Source organism: Mus musculus, chromosome 15 (genome assembly GCF_000001635.26).
Source record: "Mus musculus strain C57BL/6J chromosome 15, GRCm38.p6 C57BL/6J".
Classification (NCBI taxonomy): domain Eukaryota; kingdom Metazoa; phylum Chordata; class Mammalia; order Rodentia; family Muridae; genus Mus; species Mus musculus.
Window position 1 is genome coordinate 98,279,787 of NC_000081.6, and position 21,302 is coordinate 98,301,088.

The window sequence follows — 21,302 nt, forward strand, 5'->3', positions numbered from 1 at the left end:
ATTGTATCTTATATCTTGGGTATCCTAAGTTTTTGGGTTAATATCCACTTACCAGTGAGTACATATTGTGTGAGTTCCTTTGTGAATGTGTTACCTCACTCAGGATGATGCCCTCCAGGTCCATCCATTTGCCTAGGAATTTCATAAATTCATTCCTTTTAATAGCTGAGTAGTACTCCATTGTGTAAATGTACCACATTTTCTGTATCCATTCCTCTGTTGAGGGGCATCTGGGTTCTTTCCAGCTTCTGGCTATTATAAATAAGGCTGCTATGAACATAGTGGAGCATGTGTCCTTCTTACCGGTTGGAACATCTTCTAGATATATGCCCAGGAGAGGCATTGCTGGATCCTCTGGTAGTATTATGTCCAATTTTCTGAGGAACTGCCAAACTGATTTCCAGAGTGGTTGTACAAGCTTGCAATCCCACTAACAATGAAGGAGTGTTCCTCTTTCTCCACATCCTCGCCAGCATCTGCTGTCACCTGAATTTTTGATCTTAGCCATTCTGACTGGTGTGAGGTGGAATCTCAGGGTTGTTTTGATTTGCATTTCCCTGATGATTAAGGATGTTCAACATTTTTTCAGGTGCTTCTCTGCCATTCGGTATTCCTCAGGTGAGAATTCTTTGTTCAGTTCTGAGCCCCATTTTTTAATGGGGTTATTTGATTTTCTGGAGTCCACCTTCTTGAGTTCTTTATATATATTGGATATTAGTCCCCTATTGCTGCGGCCACCAGCAGCTCGCAACGCCCTATCTGATTTAGGATAGGTAAAGATCCTTTCCCAATCTGTTGGTGGTCTTTTTGTCTTATTGACAGTGTCTTTTGCCTTGCAGAAGCTTTGCAACTTTATGAGGTCCCATTTATCGATTCTCAATCTTACATCACAAGCCATTGCTGTTCTATTCAGGAATTTTTCCCCTGTACCCATATCTTCGAGGCTTTTCCCTACTTTCTCCTCTATAAGTTTCAGTGTCTCTGGTTTTATGTGGAGTTCCTTAATCCACTTAGATTTGACCTTAGTACAAGGAGATTGGAATGGATCAATTTGCATTCTTCTACATGATAACCGCCAGTTGTAACAGCACCATTTGTTGAAAATGCTGTCTTTTTTCCACTGGATGGTTTTTGCTCCCTTGTCAAAGATCAAGTGACCATAGGTGTGTGGGTTCATTTCTGGGTCTTCAATTCTGTTCCATTGGTCTACTTGTCTGTCGTTATACCAGTACCATGCAGTTTTTATCACAATTGCTCTGTAGTATAGCTTTAGGTCAGGCATGGTGATTCCACCAGAGGGTGCATGTGTTTTTAATGTCCATTTTGATCCCTGTCTCAACTCATTCTTTGTCTTTAGGGTCTCCATGAGTGTGTATATTTCCATCTGTTTCTGTTGTTGTTGTTGTTGAAATCCTGCTTTAATTCACGGTGGTCTGATAGGATGCAGAATGTTATTTCAATTCTCTTATGTATGTTGAGATTTGCTTTGTGTCCTAATATGTGGTCAGTTTTGGAGAAAGTTCTGTGAGCTTCCAAGAAGAAAACCCATCCTTTCGTGTTTGCCCTTGTGAAATGTTCTATAGTTGTCTGTTGGGTCTGTTTAGCTTAAGATGTCATGTAGTTCTAACATTTCTCTGTTTAGCTTTTGTCTGAGTGACCTGTCTGTAGGAGAGAGTGGAGTGCTAAAGTCAGCCACTATCCTTGTATGAGAGTCAATATGTGATTTTTATGTGATTTTATCTGTAGTAGCGTTTCCTTTGCAAACTTGGGTGCCCTTGGTTTTGATGCATATGTGTTTAGAATCACAACATCCTTTTGGAGGATTTATTCCTTTGATGAAAATGCAGTGACCTTCCCAATTTCTTCTGATTAGCTTTGGTTTGAAGCCTATCATGTCGGTTATAAAAAAAACATGCCCTCCTGCCTCTTGGTTCCATTTGGTTGGAATGTCCATTTCTGTTCTTTTATCCTGGGTGACATCTCTCCTTGATGCTAGGGTACACCAGAGAGATGAACTCTGCTTTCTAACTCAATCTGTTGGTCTATGTTTTTATAAATAGGATATTGAGACTGTTGATGTTTAGAGTTATTAATGAGCAGTATTTTTTAATTCATTATATTTTGTTGTCTTTTTTCACTAACTGTTCTATGGTTATTTATTCTTCATGTCTTCTAGACTGTAGTTCTCTGCAAACTTGAGTTTTCCACCTAGTGCCTTCTGTGTAGCTTAATCAGTGCACAGAAAATGCTTAAATTTGTGTTGTTGTTGTTTTAATCATTTTAATCATTTTTCTGTCTGTGTGATTGATATTTTTTGCTAGGTATGGTAGACTGAGTTGGGATCTCTTTCTTCTCAGAGCTTTTAGTATATCAACCTAGTCCTTCTATTGTTCATGATCTCCACTGGAAAGTCAGTGCTATTCAAATGGGCCTGCCTCCCTCTGTTACATAGAGTCCTTCCATGGCAGGTTTAATATCCTTTCTTTAATGTTTTGATTATGATGTCTTCCTGGAGCCCTATTATTTGTAGATACTGTCTTTTCATAGTGTCCCAGATATCTTGGAAGAACTAAAGAGACTCTAGGTCTGTACAAAAATCCTAATCCTGAGGGATGGAGGTGGGCTGGGAAAGGGGGCTTGGGCTGGCACATTGCAGACAGACTTAGGGTAAATCTCGAGAAACTGGGATGAAGCTCTGAATTTCTAGCTGAGGGGACTTGACTCAGAGACATAACTCTCCTTCTTCGGGCTGTTTTTAGTGAGCCCCATGGTTTTACAGAGGTTTTTGTCTGTTCATTCCCCATTACCTCGGGAATTGATTTTCTCATTTTCTTTTTCTTTTTCTTTTTCTTGGATTCATTCAATTCATGTTGTTTAGTTTTGTGTAATTTATTAGAGACTCGTTTGGTTATAACTTTGAGCTTTATTGCATTGTTGTCAGATCAGACACACTGAGCTATTTGAGTTATTCTGAACCCCAGTATGTGGTCTATTTTAGAGAATCGTCCATTGGCTGCTAAGTAAAACACACACACACATACACACACACACACACACACACACACACACACACACACGCATGTATGTATGTATAAGCTCTGAATACATACATACATATATATATATATATATATATATATATATAATCTTTGGAGCTTGAGCAAAATATCCTGTAGATATATGTGAGGATCATTTGATAGGTGATGTCATTTAATTCTGATGATGTCTGAGAGGTGACTAAGGTGACACCATCTTTTCTTGACTCCCTTCTGTGTTTGCTTAGACAGCTCTCCGTTCTCTACCCTCATGCCAACAGTCATATGAGCGTTAGTAACACATTGAGATTTCTATCATCCTGTCTATGGTTCAGATGTATTAATCAAAATAATTTCTCAAGTGAATTATATCATCCATTATTTTTGTCCAGATGGGCTGTGTCTTGTTGAAACCATCTATTATTGCTGAGCCCAGGATAATTTGCATCTTGAAATCCGCTGGTATGATTTTTATGAGGTTGGGTGTACCAGAATTTTGAATTGTAATGTCTTTTTAGTTAATTGTTCCCTTGAGCAAGATGAAATGGTCTTATTTATCTCTTCTGATTAATCTTAATTTGATGTTTAGTTTGTCAGATATGATGGCAGCAATGTCTGCTTGCTTTCTGGTCTAAATTGCTTTGAAAAAAATACTTTCATCTGTTCACCTTAAAGTATTGTCTCTTCTGAAAGTAAGATGATTTTCTTATAGATGAGAGAAGGATGGATCTTTCTTGCAAGTCCTTTCAACTACGTTATGCCTTTTGACTAAGGAGTTTCATTGGTATTAAAGCTTGAGACTTGCAGTTTTGCTTCAACTTTGGCAGACAGCTTCACTGGGTAAGGGAGTCAGGGTTGGCATTTGTGGTGTTTGTAGAACTTAGAGTAAATATACTGCTCTCTTCTGGTTTGTTGTTTTTATTGAGAAGCCAAGTGTTATTCTGATGAATTTTTCCTTTATAATTTATCTAGAAGGTTATCTAGAACCGACAGAATGTGTGTGTGTGTGAGTATATGTATATATGTGCATATGTGTGTATATATGTATATGTGTGTGAGTATATGTATATGTAAGCAAGCAAAGAGAGTGAACCTTCTTCTTCCATATCCTGCGATTTTGCTCTTACCAGTGCGCAGGAATCGGAACCACATCCCTGAAGCAGGGATCTAGCGATTTCGCTCTTACCAGTGCGCAGGAATCTGAGGCACATCCCTTAAGCAGGGGTCTAGAAGGTTCCCTCAATAGCATGGAGCCCCAAACCCCTTGCTACGCTCATGCAGCCAGGCTGTCTGCAGGCCTGAGGCTTGGTCTCAAAACAACACATTAGTGGGTCGATCATGACCTCTCAGTCCCCGCTCCACCCCACTCAAAGCAACCCCAGAGCCGGCTTTCTCCATGCCCTAACTCCACCTGTGCCTGCTCCATTTAGCTTCCCGAAAACATCCAGTTTCTCTGAACTTGACAAGAGGTCATTTGGAGCGGGTCATCATGACCTTGGGCCCCACTTCTATCCCGCAAAGGCATAATGGGTATTTGCAGAGTGGTCCCTGACTGAGGAAGTCCAAGGTCCCGCCCACTCTTATCCTGACGCTACAGCACTCTATGGAGCCTGTCACTGAGTCAGCAGCACTGGGAGTTGAGCAGGATCCAGCGTGGTGGGGGAGAGACGCTGTGTGTGTGTGTGTGTGTGTGTGTGTGTGTGTGCGTGTGTGTGTGTGTGTAGGGGGCGGAGATTGTTTTTGATGCTTGTTTTGGAGGGGCGACTGGGGGCTGTCCAGACTGAGACACACCCTCCCCTTCAGCCCCTCGCTTCACCCCTCAACACATACTCTGCTGTGGTTTAAAAAAAAAAAATCTGGAGAAATGAATGGATTTCTCAGCCACTAAGTTCTCTTCTTTGGCTATGTTGTCCCTATATTAAGTCCTCATCCATCTCTCCGCTCGTGTGCATGAGCACACACCCTTATGTGCGCCCCCTTCCGCAAACTGAGACAGTTTGAGGCTCAGGAAGGGCAAATTAATCCTCCCCCCAGCCTCCAAATAGATGAGAAATGCCTCTGAAAGGGAAGGAAAGCATCCCGGAAAGGAGGGAAAGAGCTGGACCAGGCAAGCAGAGGCAAGCAGTGGGCTGGGGAAGTGGACTGTGGGTCGGTGCACCATGGGTGAGATTTTCAATACAGTAGAGGCAAGACGGAGAGAGATGGAGAGAGAAAGGAAAAAGAAAAGGAGGGAGCAAGGAGAAGACTAGGCAGCAGGCAGGGGTAGCGATGGGATCGGAGTGGAGTGCAATTAGCCAGAAACTTAGAGAAACTAGGTTTGCAGGGACAGAAATGGGGCAGAATAAATACCCCTGGGAAGGGATGAGATTGCTCAGGCAAAACAAACTCAACGGAACAACAGAAGTGAGAAGAAAGCAAGTAGGGTGCTGCCTGTGGGGAAACGAGTTGAGTAAGAGGAGGGAGCCCAGGGCGGAGCCTAAGATGTGGACACGAGTGGTGACGAAAGAGAGGGGCGGAGCCTGAGGTGTGGCGTTACCTGGACCAGCACCCACAGGGTAGATGCAAACAGCTCACAGAAATTCATTGCCCACATCTGACCTCTGAGAGTGTCAGACACACATATGTGGTGCATATACATACACTCAGGCAAAACACTCATACACAAAATTAAAATGTAAGGGTCTTGGAGAGTGTACTCATGAGACCCAAGAGTTGAGGAGGTGAAAATTTGAGGTTATGTGAAGAATCAGACCCATTCACTCATTTAATGGTCGTTGCTCGTTTTATTATTTGTCCAAAGGCGTTGTATTGGACCGAGGTAGACAAGATAACGTTACATCAGAAATGAGCCAAAGGACTGTTCCTTTTGGGAAAAAAAAAAGCCCTTAAACTCTGTGCTGCCTTTCAGTTGGATGCTGTAACCGCACCTACCCTTTGGGGGCTCCACTTTCTATCCCCTCAATTACTAAAGCAGATAAAAGGCTGGAGGTTACACTGTTATTGAGAGGTATCGTCTGATAGGTAGGAACATTAACACCCACAAGCGTTTAAAGCCGGCTTTGTGAGCTGAGCCATGAGCACGTTGATGTTCCCTAAGAACAGGGCACAGTCAGTCTAAGCCGTGCCTTAGCCATTGAAGGCCTGGCTCTGTCCTCATCTCCTGGTGCCTTCTAGTATTTAAATCCTTAAAATACTTGATGAATCTTGCCTTGTAGTTCTTGATACAAGTGTCATCTACACAACAACCAGTCAGGAAGGATACATCCCTTATGTTTTGTTTGTTTTGTTTTGTTTTGTTTTCAGACAGGATCTCATTACATTGCCTTGGCTCATCCAGAACGCAGAAACCATCTCTCTCTGCCTCCCTGAAGCTGGGATTAAGGATGTGAGAGAGACACCACCACCAACTGTTCCTCTCCTTTGGAGATGCCAAGGGCAGGCTCTGAGTCCACTTGTCCAATGCATATGCAAATGAGTGAGTTGTAAATGTCTACTTTTCTGCCTGGTTTCTACCGGATTCCGAAGGGATTGCTTTGCACAGAGCTGACTTTATCGTAAATATGTGTATTAAAGTGGGCGAGTTTTCTCATTCTCATCACATTGACTCTAGAACGACTCCAATCCCCGGAGACTAAGGCCTGCTTGCAAGGTTGCCCCCCCCCTTTTTTTTTTTTGCTTGATTCATCAGAACACAAGCAAGAGAATGCATCCTAGCTCAAGAAGGGAGGCTGTTCTGAGCAGCTGCAGAAAGAGGTTGGAGGCTGGGCTGCTCAATTTAACCAAAATGCCTAGTCAGCAGAATAACTCTGTTTCCATTCCTCTCGAGCCAAGGGCCCAAGAGCTCTCTCTGATTCACCCAGCTTTTCTCAAGCAGAGCACTCATTAACTAGATCGCTGAAAATCACTTCCTCCTGTGTCTTCTCTGGCTAATTCTAACAGTGTTCGAGAAATAAATATCTCAAGGAGAAGCAGCAGCCCGTGCGTGAGCCTTGAAGACACCCCCTCTTACATTCTTTGCTTCTGTTCCTCCCTGACTCCAAACTTCTCTTAAATAGAGGTTAAGTTGTAAGATGTGTATTAACACAGTCACCAAAAAGAAAAAAACAGTGAAAACTCGTGAACTGACAGGCATGGGGACATCTGTCTGAACCCTGGTGCAGGCGCTAACCTCAGAGGCAAGAGCCAAAGTGTGAAGCCCTTTCCAGAGGCAGCAGGAACACCTTCAGGAAGCTCAGTAGCCTCAGGTCGGCAAGGTAAGCAACAGCCTTTTCTCCTCCGGTTCTTTTTCCTGGGAGAATGAGAGGCTCAGCAACCATTCTTCCCTTTGATGAAAGCCAAACTAGGATGACAAGAGTAACTCCCAGGGCTGTGACCCCTGTCCTGATAGTTTTAGCACGTGAAACAAAACAAGACAGAACCCCACGCAGCACGAACCACCATCACATTGCTCGAGGTCAACAACAACAACAAGTCACTGTCCCTTTCCGTCTCTGTAGGGGAAGGGAATTTCCTCCCAGGGATTCAGACCTAGATATACAAATCCACAACTGTCTACATCCCAGGAATACCAAGGAAAACTTTGTACACAACTCAAGCCATTGTTACACCATCCCACTACGACTCCCTGTACCACTCAGAATACGTTTAAACAAAACCAAAACTCATACCGTCCCCACTACCCTTATCCCTAGAACACAGTTCCTAGAAAACCTAACTTGTACATTTCGCACTGAGCATGCTGTCTTCAAAGACCCTGCACACGTACACACACGGACACAAAAACACAGACAAGAGAAAGCTCTGTTCAAGGGGATAGTTTTTCCTTCTGTGTGGGCCTTGATTACTTGGGTAACAAAGTTCACTCTTTAGCTCTGTAACCTGATCTCTCAGCTGTGTGTGTGTGTGTGTGTGTGTGTGTAGCATGTGTGCATGTGTGTGCATATGCATCCATGTGGTTGTGTGTGGTATGTGCATGTTGAACGTGTGTGTGTGTGTGTGTGTGTGTGTGTGTGTGTACAGGATGAGGGACTATGAACTGGGAGTGAAAGCTCACTCTATACTTTTCAGAGGGAGGAGTGAGAGGCATGTGATCACAGGGGAAGAGAGAAGAGGAAGAGAGGAGGCAGACCCACATGAGAGTGTCTGGCCCCTTGCTCTCAAGCTCCGAATGCCTGATCACCATCTCTTTCCTGTTTCTTCCTTTCATCTTAGCCCAGTACTTCATGGAGTCACCCATTCTGTAGAATTTGATGTAGATCTTGGAGCCAAACAAATTTAGGAAACATTACATGAATAGAAATTGACTGTGGGGGTTCTCAGAGCCCTTGATATACTAACAGCCGCTTTCACTTTCTCTCTGTGTAGAGTAAATACTTGGGAACTGGTACCACATGGACCCCAACCAGTGAGAATGGACCTCAGCTATCACTGCTGGTTCCCTTGAGAGTAGGTTCAGCATGAATAGCCTCACACATACATACTTTGCACCATTTCCCACAATTTTGCCCAGAGAACTCTGTTTTCCCACGTTGTCTCACAGAAATGGTGAGAAATACTCTGGCCCTCAGGGTACAGGAGAGGGCCAGCTCTGGCAGTGGCTGCTGGTAGCACCGGCTGACAGATATGACCATGGCTACAGAAGAGACAGATTTCAAAAGGCAGCTGTCCTTCTGTCCCAGCTGCTCCCAGGACTCTGTCCCTGGTGGGTCAGCAGGTGCCTATCTAGGTGGTGCTTGCGGCCAAAGCTCTTCTCACAGCGAGGGCAATGGAAGGGCTTCTCCCCGGTGTGGGTCAGCCAGTGTCTCACCAGGTGGTGCCTCCGGCCAAAGCTCTTCCCACATTCAGTGCACACATGGCACTTTGGCACGGGAGGCACGCAGTGCTGAGCCGCAGGACTCTCTCCAAAGTCTTGGCCCTTGCAGGACTTGCTGTCTGCGTGCACTCTCTGGTGGCTGGCCAGGTGCGAGCTGCATCGGAAACTCTTGCCGCACTCAGAGCACCTGCTTGGCTTGTCATGCAGATGGGTTTTCTGGTGCCTGATCAGGTGGTGCCTTCGCCCAAAGCTTTTCTCACACTTGAGGCAGCTGTAGGGCCTCTCTCCAGTGTGGGTTTGCTGATGTCGGGCAAGGTGGGAGCCCCACACAAACTGTTTCCCACATTGAGGGCACGTGTGTGGTTTTAAGAGAGAGTCTGTGTCTGTTCTGTGTAGATGGCGAGAGAAGGTGTCCTCCTGAAGGAAGCGTGGGCTTAGGAGCATTCCTGTGGAGTTCCTGGGCATGGACTCCCAGCTTGGACCCTGCCCTGGGTTCCAGAGAGCAGTATCTTCAGTCACACTGGATAATGTTCTGGGAGGTTCCACCTGTAGCTCAGGAGTATCACCCTGGGGTTCACCTCCGTCTCCTATGGGGAGGGAAGAATGCAGCTCTGTAAAAGGAGAGTCCAAAGATAGGATCCCAGTACCCAAGTCCCAGGGAACATTGCCTGATGACAAATGTTAGCCCAGAGGGGCTAGGAAAACCCAGGCTAGCATAGCAACTGCAGAGGTCTTCAAAAGCCTAGTTTTCATCCGAGACACCTTACTTTTTCAAGTCTTCATTTCTTCTTTCTGTGTGTGTGTGTGTGTGTGTGTGTGTATGTGAAAGTGTATGTGTGTGTATATGTGTGTATGTATGTGTGTGGGTGTATGTGTGTGTGTATGTGGGTGGGTATATGTATGTGTGTGTGTTGGGGTGTGTGTATGTGAAAGTGTATGTGTGTGTATATGTGTGTGTGTATGTGTGTGTATATGTGTAGGTGTATGTGTGTGTGTATGTGGGTGGGTATATGTATGTGTGTGTGTGTTGGGGTGTGTGTATGTGAAAGTGTATGTGTGTGTATGTGTGTGTATGTGTGTGGGTATGTGTGTGTGTATGTGGGTGGGTATATGTATGTGTGTGTGTTGGGGTGTGTGTATGTGAAAGTGTATGTGTGTGTATATGTGTGTGTGTATGTGAAAGTGTATGTGTGTGTATATGTGTGTGTGTATGTGTGTGTGTATGTGGGTAGGTATATGTATGTGTGTGTGTATGTATGTGTGTGTGTATGTGGGTGGGTATATGTATGTGTGTGTGTGTATGTATGTGTGTATGTGTGTGTGTGTGTGTGTGTATGTATGTGTGTGTGTGTTAGGGCTGAACTTCTTAAGATAACCATATCTGCTCTTGGTAAGGACGCAGCAAGTGATAAATGCTCTCCCTAATATCTATTTTCCAACATTATTTTCTTAACACTATTTACTACTCTTCATCACTACTAGGCGCCATCTTCACACTTCCACATGGAACGAGAGTGAGGTGTGAGCTGCAGTCATCGCTGGTAGCTGTCAGCATCATTGGATAGATCTCGAAGACATCTCTACGGTGACTCGGATGCTGACTGCCAGTGTCAGCTCTCGTCGAGTGTCTATTGTGTGCTTTGACACTCGTCTGCTGCTCCTGGGTGTTAACACATTTAACTGTAATAACTTAGATACAAGTTCTCACGGGTATGGGCTACAGGTCAAACCCGCACAGCCTGACTTCCACACCTTCTGCACCCAGGTTTGCTTTTAGAAAACAAAAACTTTCTGGTTAGGGACCTATAAAGATGACACCCTTGAGAGTATTTCCAGGTCCTTACCTGTATATGTGACCTTCAGGATGTCCCTTCCTTCTACATCCTGGGGGTCAGGGGCCCATTGGTCTTCTCCTCCCTCTTGTTGAGAAAGCATGTCCAATTTGGGGATGGGAAACCCTGTCCAGGAGAAAAGGACACACACACACACACACACACACACACACACACACACACACCCACCAGGTTAGTTCAATAATTCTGTGTTAATGGACAAAACTGCTTCCTAGATTCCTCATTGGGATGACAGGATAAAAAAGCCAGACACAAGCCTCCAGTCACATATCTTAAGTCCCTCTTCCTTTTCCTAGAAAACCACACGCTCTCTTCCAGTGAGCCAGTTCTCTTCCTTCAAACCCTCTGGTCACAGCCTTTCTGCTTCCGACTTTATCTTGACACTGTTAGGTCTGACCAGTAGCACCCTCACCTTCCCCAGGGCAGTGCTCCTGTTTCCAGGACCCAGATCCAGGTGGCTGTGTAAGGAGACTCAAATCCCCAACCAAGATGAGCCTTAAGTTTCCACTCCACAATTTAGCATTATTTACAAGGAGATCCCTCACTTCAACCCTTTTGGGCTTAGCACCAACATCTTTCTTTGTTGCCTAGACAGAGCCCTTGCCAAAGTCTTCTCAGCAGGCAATTTCCAACACCCAGAAGGGGACAGCCCCATCCCTCAAGGGCACATAAGATCCTGCTTACTCAGAGAGACGACGATCCCACAGTTTTCCTGCATGACATATTCTCCGTAAAAGTCTGTCTGCGAGGGGTCCAGGCTCCGCCACTCCTCCTGAGAGAAGCACAAGGACACATCCTTGATAGTTACTAGGCCCTGAAACAAGACAGGCGGTTGTCTGTTAGCATCTGCTCTGACGGGAAACACGACCTCACTATGAAGGGCTGAGGTGGACGAGGAAAGAGGGCAAGAGAGGACCCCGGAAAAAAACAACAACCCTAGCAGGTTAACAAAGCACTAGGCAAGGCCTGTAGCTTTGTTAAAGAGAAAAGGAAATGAGGCCAAGGAGTGAATATGGGAAAAGTGACTAGAGGAGGTTCCTGAGCGAGACCGTGAGAAGTCAGACTCAACGGGTCTGTGGCTTAACTACAGGTGTCTCCTGCGTCTCTTCTTACCTGCCTTAGTCTTTCTTGTAGACTGTACCACAGTCTCCTTCCTCCACTTGACCTTCCCTTCTCTGTCAACACAACATGATATAAACAAAACATGCCCATCTCCTGAGCACGCTGATGTTGTCTCTTCGGTGCTATAGTGGGTAAGCTCATAGTTTGGAGGCAAGCAGCTACCGCATGAGTGGCATTATCCAAATGCCTCCATCTTTCTCTGCGCCAATGTTCTCGCAATGGGATGGAGTGACTGAGTTGTTCTTACAGTACTTAGTATGTATAAAGTGCACAGGAAGGCTTACACATAGTAAGCGTCCTGAAATTTCACCACTGCCAACGCTGCTATCTTTCCACGGTTACTCTCTCCACTTGCATTCTCTTTCCAGATCTTTGCATAGTTTTTTTCTTCTCTTCTCTCTCCTAAAAGCTCCACATTCTACACCACCCAGTCTACTTGATGCTCTTCCAAGCATTCCTTGGCCCCTCTTTTGTTACCTTTTCCAGGACTTTTTCTGTTCTTTTCCTTCTTTTCTTTTCTCTTCCTTTCTTTCTTTCCCTTTCCTTCTTTCTTTCTTTCTTTCTTTCTTTCTTTCTTTCTTCCCTTCCTTCTTTCTCTTTGCTTTCTTTCTTTTTCTTCTCTTTCTTTCTCTCTCTTTCTCTTTCCCTTTCCTTCTTCCCCTTTCTTTCTTTCTATATTTTTTCTTTCTTTCCCTTTCCTTCTTCCTCTTTCTTTCTTTCCTTCTTTCTTTCTCTTTCTTTCCCTCTCCTTCTTTCTCTTCTCTTTCTTTCCCTTTCCTTCTCCTTTCTTTCTTTCTCTCTCTCTCTCTTTCTTTCTTTCTTTTTCTTTCTTTCCTTCCTTCTCTCTTTCTCTCTTTCCATGTCCTTTTCCCCCCCCCTCTCTCTCTCTCTCTCTCTCTCTCTCTCTCTCTCTCTTCCTTTCTTTCTGAGATAAAGTCTCACTGTGCCACCCAGACTGTCCCAAAATTCTTGGACTCAACCCACACTCCTACCTCAGCCTCCCCAGAAACTGGAATTACAAGCATGTACCACCATGCCCGATTTCAGGTTTTCTTTCTAAAAGAATCAACTGGTTGGTTATTCTGAAATCACCACTCTAGTCCAACAGATAACACAGTCACCCAATAGAAAAACATTGCACAGCCCTTAAACAGAATCTATTCCGTTCTAAGCACACTTTAGTGTTCACGGGAACTAACAAGCCAGTGGGATGATGCCAAAGTTGTAAAAGGACAATGACACCAACCTTGGGAGAGAACAGGGGGAGTAAAGCTCACCTGGGATCCGGCTGCAAGAAGTGCGGCTGCCATTTCCCAGTCTCCAGTGTTCCCCTCCTGGGGAACGGCCGGAACCCAGGGAACAGAAGTTGCTGGTGAGGGAAGAGAGGAACCATCAGAGATGAACTACCCATCTTTCCCAGGATGCACTTTTTTTTTTATCTTCTCCATCTGTGCTCACTGGTAAAACTCAAACACATATATAGAGATGTAGAGGCCTCCACTCAAACAGTTCTGCAAGGATCTGGGGACATTGAGTTAAGACTGGCTTTAGGTTGGATGGTACTGATTGATGCTCATCATGTGAAATATATGTTACTGACTGTGGTCTCCAACAGTAATGAGTCTCCCAGTACTTCCTGGGTCTCCCACATTCAACACCATTAATGACGTGCTTGCCTGTTGGAGGAATGACTGTGTGAGAAAAAGGAGCCTCTGCACATAGTTTGGAAGATGCAGGGCCTCTGGACAGCAGGGCCCAGGGTAAACAGACTGAACCTGGTATTTGGTACATACTTCAGTTGGTGGAAGTTAGAAATTAACTATTGTTGTTTGAGACAGGGCCATGCTCTGTAGCCCAGGCTGGCCTGAAACTCATGGCAATCCTCCAAGAAATGTGATTACAAGTTTGAGCCACCATACCTAGCCAGGTTAGGAATTTTTAATGCCTCTTTTGGAGCAGAGACTAGAAGACTTCTAGTGCTTCCAATCCCCACCCCACTATGTGCTCTCACCCTTCTCCTGAAGGGACAGTGGCTCGTCTTCAAGACCACAGTGAAGGTGCTCCAGCGGCCTTGGTGCTGTTCTCCACGAGCCCTCTTCCCGGGTCCCTCTTTCTGACTGGAGTTCTGCCGCATCCAGCTGTGTATTCATTGGCTCCCATCCCGTGCCCAGGCCTACAGCCTGTTCCGAAAGCATGTCTGCAGCAAGCACACACTGTGACCTGGAACAAGTCAGGAAGTGATGCACTCTTCTATCATGGATGAGGATGATATGCCCAAGGAAGCTTCAGAGAACAGCTCTTAAGGCTAAGGACAGGAAATGGTCCAAGGAGCCCCATGGAAGATGAGCTTACCAAACATGGTGTGAGCCAAGCTTTCCAGGAGGAGCTCAGGAACTGACAGGCGCCACACAGTCAAGTCCCTGTTATTTCGAAGGCCTCACACTATCAACAGACCTTCACCCAGGACTGCAAGAAACTTCACTTTAAAACACAATTAGTCCAATCCTGAAGATCCAGAGGGTTTCCACTGTATCAAAATCACTCAAGGCGCAGCAAAGTCGTTGAGAACACAAGAAGGAATCCACTCAACAAAGATGGATGCTGTTATACCTGAAGATTCTATGCCTCACATTACATTTTCACCAACTGATGTAGAAGTCCCACCCGGGGCAGGGGGTGACCTGTGAGTACCTGCTGTCTCTCTCGAGCTGAACCAGATAGCCCTCCCTTAAGTCTCAGTGAAGGGACCCATGATCTGTCACACTTATGTAGGAAATGAGAACTGATAAAAACCCAGCAGAAAGACCCGTAAAGTAGACAGCTATAAAAGCAAGCTGTAAGCACTCAACGCAGCCTTGACAGGGGGCTGGAACTGCAGGTCAGTGCAGAGCCAAAGTTTAAAGGAGATCATGGAAAGATCAGCATGTGGAGAGACCCTGGGAAGCTGGAAGGTGGCGTCACTCATACAGTGTGACAGGGAATAAGCATCCCTGTGGGCTGAAGTGTGTGACAGGCACCGGTCACAGTGCCTTACAAAGAATATATCCAACTTCAAGAACGGTATGGGGAAGCCAGTGTTTGTTCACAGGAAGAGATTCGAATCAAGAAAAGGGCAGGAAACCCAGCCTCTGGAAAAGCTAAACCAACAGACATAGTTTGGGCTTGATAAGCAACAGAGGGTCGGCCAGTCAGGCCACCTGTAAATATGTCTATGTATCAAACAGAATAAATGGTTTTGATCACAGGAAAGACTTAGGCTAGTATTTGTTCGTTTCTGTTTGTTTTCTAGAGTCCACAACAATCCTAGAGCAAGACAGGTCCCATTTGATAATGACTGTGGAACAACTTACTGCGTGGCAATCCATGTCTGTCATTTTTATTCCCTTTCTATGTAGACGGAGCGACCAATAATCTCCCTAGAACAAGTCAGAATTTCAGGGGCAGGCTGGAGAGATGGCACAATGGTTAAGAGCACTGACTGCTCTTCCAGAGGTCCTGAGTTCAATTCCCAGCAACCACATGGTGGCTCAACCGTCTGTAATGGAGTCCGATGCCCTCTTCTGGTGTGCCTGAAGACAGTGACAGGGTACTCATATACAGAATCCCAGGGCTATTTTAGCTCACAGGATCATCCAGTAACATCTGCAGGAACCCAGGAGGCTGGGAAAGGCTACAGCAGACCCCAGGCCAGTTACAATGTACAGAAAGAACAAATTCCTCTTCCATCATTGAAGCTCAAAGATGGCTTTGGGGCCTCAGGGATACACCCTGGCCTGATTCTGCAGAGCGCACTGGGCCAGCTGGATGACAGAAAACCTGTGGAAATGTTAGGGGGAACCGGGAGCAAAGGATGGCATGGATCACTGTCACCTGCCTGCATTTCCTAGGGTGCTCCTGGCAGGGCCAGCACCTGGGCTCCCACCTTAACCTGTCTTCTATCTTTCCTTGTCCCTAGTTCAGGATGATCCCAAGTCTGCTGGAGCCTGGGTTCTTGGGCTTTCATTTCTTTTGCCTGGTTATGTATCTGGGAGGCAGGGCACCTGCTGAAGTTTTTTTTTTTTTTTTTTTCTCAGCGAGTTCTTTTGGACAGAGACAGGGCCTTAGTATCAAAGAGTGGCCCAAGGGCACAGGGACGAAGAGTGGCTCAGTGGCCCTGCCATCGCGGGTGTGGCACCTTGGGCCCCGAGCCCACAGCAGAATAAGGTTTCTTCTGAGTCAGACTCAGCACCCCCGGGAGGGTCAGATTTCAGAAGACTCGGGAACTGGCTAAGTGGGACTAGAAAACAGGTTCCCGCGAGCAGGGGCTATACCAAGTGACAGAAAGGTGCTGCGGGGACGCCCACGCAAGTGACAGCGGCGGGACCAGGCATGCGACACCGACGCCACTGTTCCCACGGCCAGGCTGGTGCCCTCCTCCACGCCCGCCCGCACCCCAGCCTCACTCACCCCGGCTCGGCCCCTTGGCGTTACCTCCCGCCCGGCGCGGCCGAGCCCGCGGCCCGCACAGCAAGCGACAAGCGACAGGGCCGGCGCGGGGCGGGCACAGGAAATCCCGCCGCTTCCGGGGCTCCGTGGTGCGGGCGGGGGCGGGCACGGGTGGAGAGGACCGCTGGACCCACACTCCTGTCGCCACAGCCCACGGGCTTTGCTGCTCCCGGGGCCCCGCCCACCGCCTGCGACCTCCCACGGCGCCTGGCGGTAGGGTGGGGGCGGGGGTGGGAGTTCAAGAGGGTTGGAACCCTCCCCTAGGACTAACCCTCCAGACAGACAGACTGCCAAACCCGACTGGACAGTGGACTTCTAATGATGCCTTCCTTCACGTTGGCTCCAACAAGATGGTGCTGTGTGAAGTGGGCAGTGATGCTTGCTGCATTGCCTTCAGACCTGAAGAGACATGGGCTACAAGTGTGCACTGCACATTTAGACGACTTGATATTTAAAAACGTAATATCGAAGCTACATTAGGTTAAGTGTGTTAGTTTTACATATTACAAATGTGACTTGCGACAGATTGATTTCTGTTGGCTGGAAAAGACCAGAAAGACCTACAAAACAGATAATGGTAGAAAGAACCTAGCTTGTAAACGTTAACGTTTGTTTTATCACAGTCATTCTGCAAAATCGTACAGCCTATCAGTGGAGACATGTGCCAAAGGCTGTCTGCCATAAACTATGTGATACGTATTTCTTTTAAAAATCTACTCCGAACTAGGATAGAAGCAAAGAGAAGAGATTGCGTTTAGCAGGGATGTCAGAGACTCACAGAAATAAGCAAAGGAGCGGGAACGATGGGATAAGAAAGATATATATATATATGAAAGGAGACCTGCAGTTGGCAACAGGTATAGAGGGCGTTCTTAGGAGCAGCTCGTGGGATGTGTGAGCATGGTTGGACCAGAATGTCTATCCTCAGCCCCAGCACCAGGCTTGGAAATTCTTGCTTAAGCAGGAGACATGGGGTTATCAGTGTAATCCAACAACATATCAGTGTCGTGACTCTAGTATAGACTTTTTCATACCATTCACGGCATGTTGTGGGTGAATGGTGTGAAAGCCAGTGGGAGCAGGATCTCTGCTCTTGGTTTTTATGAAAGGGCCAGGCATCTTTTACCTAGTGTCTCCACTGTCTCAAGTGGCCTTAGAATAGTCTTGTTCATGAGTAAGAGGGAAGAGAGCTGTGGCTGACCTGTCAGCAGCATTAGGGATCAATTCTGAAAATACTTTATTTATTTATTTATTTATTTATTTATTTATTTATTTATAGCGACAATAAAAGTGACTTTTATTAGAAAACAATTACTGTTAACTTCTCTAATGTGGATAAGTGCTCTCCAAAATTTTTCTCCTGAGTAATCTTTAGAGTTTGTTATACGCATGCAAAGTAAATATTTTTCTTGGCTTTTCTTTCTTTCTTTCTTTCTTTTTATTTTTAAAATTCATCTTACATCCTGATCATGGCCCCCCTCACCTCTCCTCTCTTCCCAGTCCCACCCTTACAATCTCTCCAATGCCCCCTCCTCTTCTCAAAGAAGGACACCCCTTGGGTACCACCCTACCCTGAGACATCTACCTAGTCCCAGGAGGACTTTCTCTCCCACTGAGGCCCAACCAGGCAGTCCAAGTAGAGGGGAAGGGAATCCAATGGCAGGGAACAGAAACCAAGACAGCCCCCACACCACTTGCCTGGGGACTCATATGAAGACCAAGCTGCACATTTGTTACAAATGTGTAGGGGATTTAGGTCCAGCTCCTGCATGTTCTCTGGTTGGTGGCCCAGGCTCTGTGGTCCCCCCATTGTTCCAGGCTAGATGACTCAGTGGATTTTCTTGTGGTGCCCTTGACCTCTCCAAGTTGCTCACTTCTATCCCCCACTCTTCCACAAAATTCCCCGGGCTTTGCCTGATGTTTGGCTGTGGGTCTCTGCACCTGTCTCTATCTGTTGCTGGAGGAAGCCTCTCAGGAGACAGTTAGGCGAGAGTCCAGTCTGCAAGTGTAGCAGAGTATCGTTAAAAGTGTCAGGGGTTGGCGCTCTCACATGGGTTGTGTTTCAAGTTGAGACAGTCATTGGCTGACTGATCCCTCAGTCTCTACTCCATCTTTATCCCTGCACATTTTGTAGGCAGGATAAATTTTGGGTCGAAGGTTTTGTGGGTGGATTGATGTCCCCCTCCTCCTCTGGAAGTCCTGCTGGCTACAGGAGGTGGCCACTTCAATTTCCATATCCCCCTCTAGTAGAAATCTCAGCTAGGGTCACTTCCATATACTTCCATAATTCTACAGGTATTTATCAGCTGTAGGAGTTCTCTGGTAGAGTTTGGGGGGTCACTTATGTATACTATCATATCATCTGTGAATACTGATACTTTGACTTCTTTGTTTCCAATTTGTATCCCCGTGATCTCCTTTAGTTGTCTTATTGCTCTAGCTAGGACTTCAAAGACTACATTGAAGAGGTAGGGAGACAGTGGACAGCCTTGTCACTGATTTCAGTGCAATTGCTTTAAGTCCTCTCCATTTAATTTAATGGTGGCTATTGGTTTGCTGTATATTGTCTTTATTGTGTTTATGTGTGTGTGTCTTGTATCCCTGATCTCTACAAGACTTTTAACATGAAGGGGTGTTGGTGTTTGTCAGAGGCTTTTACAGCATCTAATGAGATGATCATGTGATTTTTTTTCTTTTAGTTTGTTTACATAGGATTACATTGATGGATTTTTGTATATTGAACTATCCTTGCATCCCTGGGATAAAGCCTCTTTGACTATGGTGGATGATATTTTTGATGTGTGCCTGGATTCAGTTTGCCAGTATTTTATCGAGTATTTTCATATCAGTGTTCATAAGAGAAATTGGTCTGAAATTCTTTTTCTTTGTTGAGTCTTCACATGGTTTAGGTAACAGGGTGACTGTGGCCTCATAGAATGAGTTTGGCAGTGTTTCCTCTGTTTCTATTTTGTGAGGAGCATTGGTGTTAGCTCTTCTTTGAAAGTCTGATAGAATTCTGCACTAAAACTGTCTGGCCCTGGTTTGTTTGTTTCTTGTTTTTGCTTTTGGTTTTTGTGGGTTTTTTTTGGGGGGGGAGTGGGAGACTTTTAATGACTGCTTCTATTTCTTTGGTGATTATAGGGATGTTTAAATAGTTTACCTGATCTTGATTTAATTTTGGTAAGTGGTATCTATTTAGAAAATCATCCATTTTGTTTAGATTTTCCAATTCTGTGGCGTATAGGCTTTTGAAGTAAGACCTAATGATTCTTTGAATTTTCTTGTCTGTTTTTATGTCTCCTTTTTCATTTCTGATTTTTGTTAATATTGATACTGTGTCTCTGTCTTTTAGTTAGTTTGGCTAAGGGTTTGTCTATCTTATTGATTTTCTCCTCTTGGTTTCTTTGAATCTTTGTATTGTTTTCTTTGTTTCTAACTGATTGATTGCAGCCCTGATTTTGATTATTTCCTGCTGCCTACTCCTCTTTGGTGTGCTTGCTTCTTCTTCTATTTTCTAGAGCTTTTAGGTGTGCTTTTAAATAGCTGGTGTGAGAACTTTCTAATTTCTTTATGGAGGCACTTAGTAATATGGACTTTCCTCTTAGCACTGCATTTATTGTGTCCCATAAATTTGGGTATGCTGTGTTTTCATTTTCATTGAATTCTCAAAAGCCCTTAATTTCTTTCTTTATTTCTTTTAGACCCAGAGATCACTAAGTAGAGAGTTGTTTGATTTTCATGTGTGTGTATGCTTTCTGGCATTTCTGTTGTTGTTGAAGTCCAGTTTTAATTTATGGTGGTCTGATAAGATACAAGCGTTATTTCAATTTTCTTGTATCTGTTGAGGCTTGCTTTGTGACCAACTATATGGTCAATTTTGAAGAAGATTCCATGAGGTGCTAGGAAAAAGGTATATTCTTCTGCATTTGGGCAAAATGTTTGGGTACATTTGATTCATAATATTAGTTACTTTTATTAGTTCTCTGTTCAGTTTTTGTCTGAATTACCTGTCAATTGGCGAGAAGAGTGGGGTGCTGAAGACTCCCACTATTAATGTGTGGGTTTCAATATGTGATAAGGTTTAACAATGTTTCTTTTAAAAATGTGGGTGCCCTTGTGTTTGGGACATAGACATTCAGAATTGAGATATCATGTTGGTAGATTTTTTTCTTTGATGAGAATTAAGTGTCCTTCCCAATCTCTTTTAATTAATTTTGGTTGAAGGATTTTTTTTTTTTTTTTTTTTGAGTAGCTAGTTCAGCTTGCTTCTTGAGTCCATTTGCTTGGAAAACTTTTCCAGCCCTTTACTCTGAGGCAATGTTCATCTTTATTTCTGAGGTGTGTATCTTGTAGCAGCAGAATGTCGGTTCCTGTTTTTGCATTCATCCTGTTAGCCTGTGTCTTTTATTGGGGAATTGAGTCCATGATGTTGAGAGATAGTGATTGTTAGTTCCTGTATTTTTGATGTTGGTGATGTGTGTGTGTGTGTGTGTTTCCATTGTTTTTGCTGTTCTCTTATTTCTTGTGTTCTCTTGGGTGTAGTTTTCATTCTAGTATTTTCCATAGGGCTGGATTTGTGGGCAGATATTGTTAAAATTGGTTTTATCTTGAAATATCTTGTTTTCTCCATCTATGGTGATTGAGAGTTTTGCTGGGTATAATAGTCTACATATCTGTGGGGTATTTTAGAGGTTGCAAGATATCTGTCCAGGCCCTTCTATCTTTTAGAGTCTCTGTTGGGAAGCCTTGTATAATTCTGGTAGGTCTTCCTTTGTATGTTATCTGGCCTTTTCCCCTTGCAGCTTTTAATATTCTTTCTTTGTTCTGTAGATTTAGTGTTTTGACTGTTATGTGGTGGAAGGATTTTCTTTTCTGGTCCAGTCTCATTTGGTGTTCTATATGTTTCTTGTATGTTTTATAGGCATTTCTTTTCTTTAGGTTGGTTTTCTTCTATGATGTTGAAAGTATTTTCTGGTCCTTGGGGCTGGGACTCTT

General features: G+C 44.8%; 1 protein-coding gene and 1 long non-coding RNA gene across 12 annotated transcripts in view; one reads left to right on the forward strand and one right to left on the reverse strand.

Moving 5' to 3' along the window:
* Positions 1-11,920, forward strand: part of Gm33967 — a 26,118-nt gene extending 14,198 nt beyond the window's left edge. For both annotated transcript variants that reach the window (XR_001781761.2, XR_001781762.2), the window contains 2 exons: positions 6,339-7,288; positions 10,330-11,920. This is a non-coding gene — a long non-coding RNA (predicted gene, 33967). The remainder of the gene's footprint in view (positions 1-6,338; positions 7,289-10,329) is intronic.
* On the reverse strand, positions 5,799-16,729 carry Zfp641 (zinc finger protein 641). Of its 10 annotated transcripts, none has more exons than XR_875298.3 (6): positions 13,834-16,729; positions 13,100-13,191; positions 11,385-11,514; positions 10,692-10,805; positions 8,628-9,434; positions 5,799-8,596 (listed from the first exon to the last, which is right to left on the reverse strand). XR_875298.3 is itself a non-coding variant. In XM_017316604.2 (6 exons), the coding sequence occupies exons 2-6, from the start codon at positions 14,015-14,017 to the stop codon at positions 8,686-8,688; spliced, it is 1,227 nt and encodes a 408-aa protein (XP_017172093.1). In that variant the 5' UTR covers positions 14,018-14,042; positions 14,175-16,729; the 3' UTR covers positions 5,799-8,685. The 10 variants fall into 10 exon arrangements, 9 of the variants coding, with proteins under 9 accessions (XP_017172093.1, XP_006521033.1, XP_006521032.1 ...); XM_017316604.2 differs by having other exon boundaries at positions 5,799-9,434; positions 11,385-11,472; positions 13,834-14,042; positions 14,175-16,729; XM_006520970.4 differs by having other exon boundaries at positions 5,799-9,434; positions 13,834-14,042; positions 14,175-16,729.
* Between the last annotated feature and the right edge of the window lie 4,573 nt (positions 16,730-21,302).

Excerpts from the sequence above, each read along its gene's own strand:
- Zfp641 (XM_006520970.4), bottom strand. The coding sequence starts at position 14,017 with ATGCTTTCGGAACAGGCTGTAGGCCTGGGCACGGGATGGGAGCCAATG. Across the intron at positions 11,515-13,099 it reads TTCTTGCAGCCGGATCCCAG|GGCCTAGTAACTATCAAGGA; the intron begins GTGAGCTTTACT and ends GTCTTGTTTCAG. Across the intron at positions 9,435-10,691 it reads CCTGAAGGTCACATATACAG|GAGACGGAGGTGAACCCCAG; the intron begins GTAAGGACCTGG and ends CCCTCCCCATAG.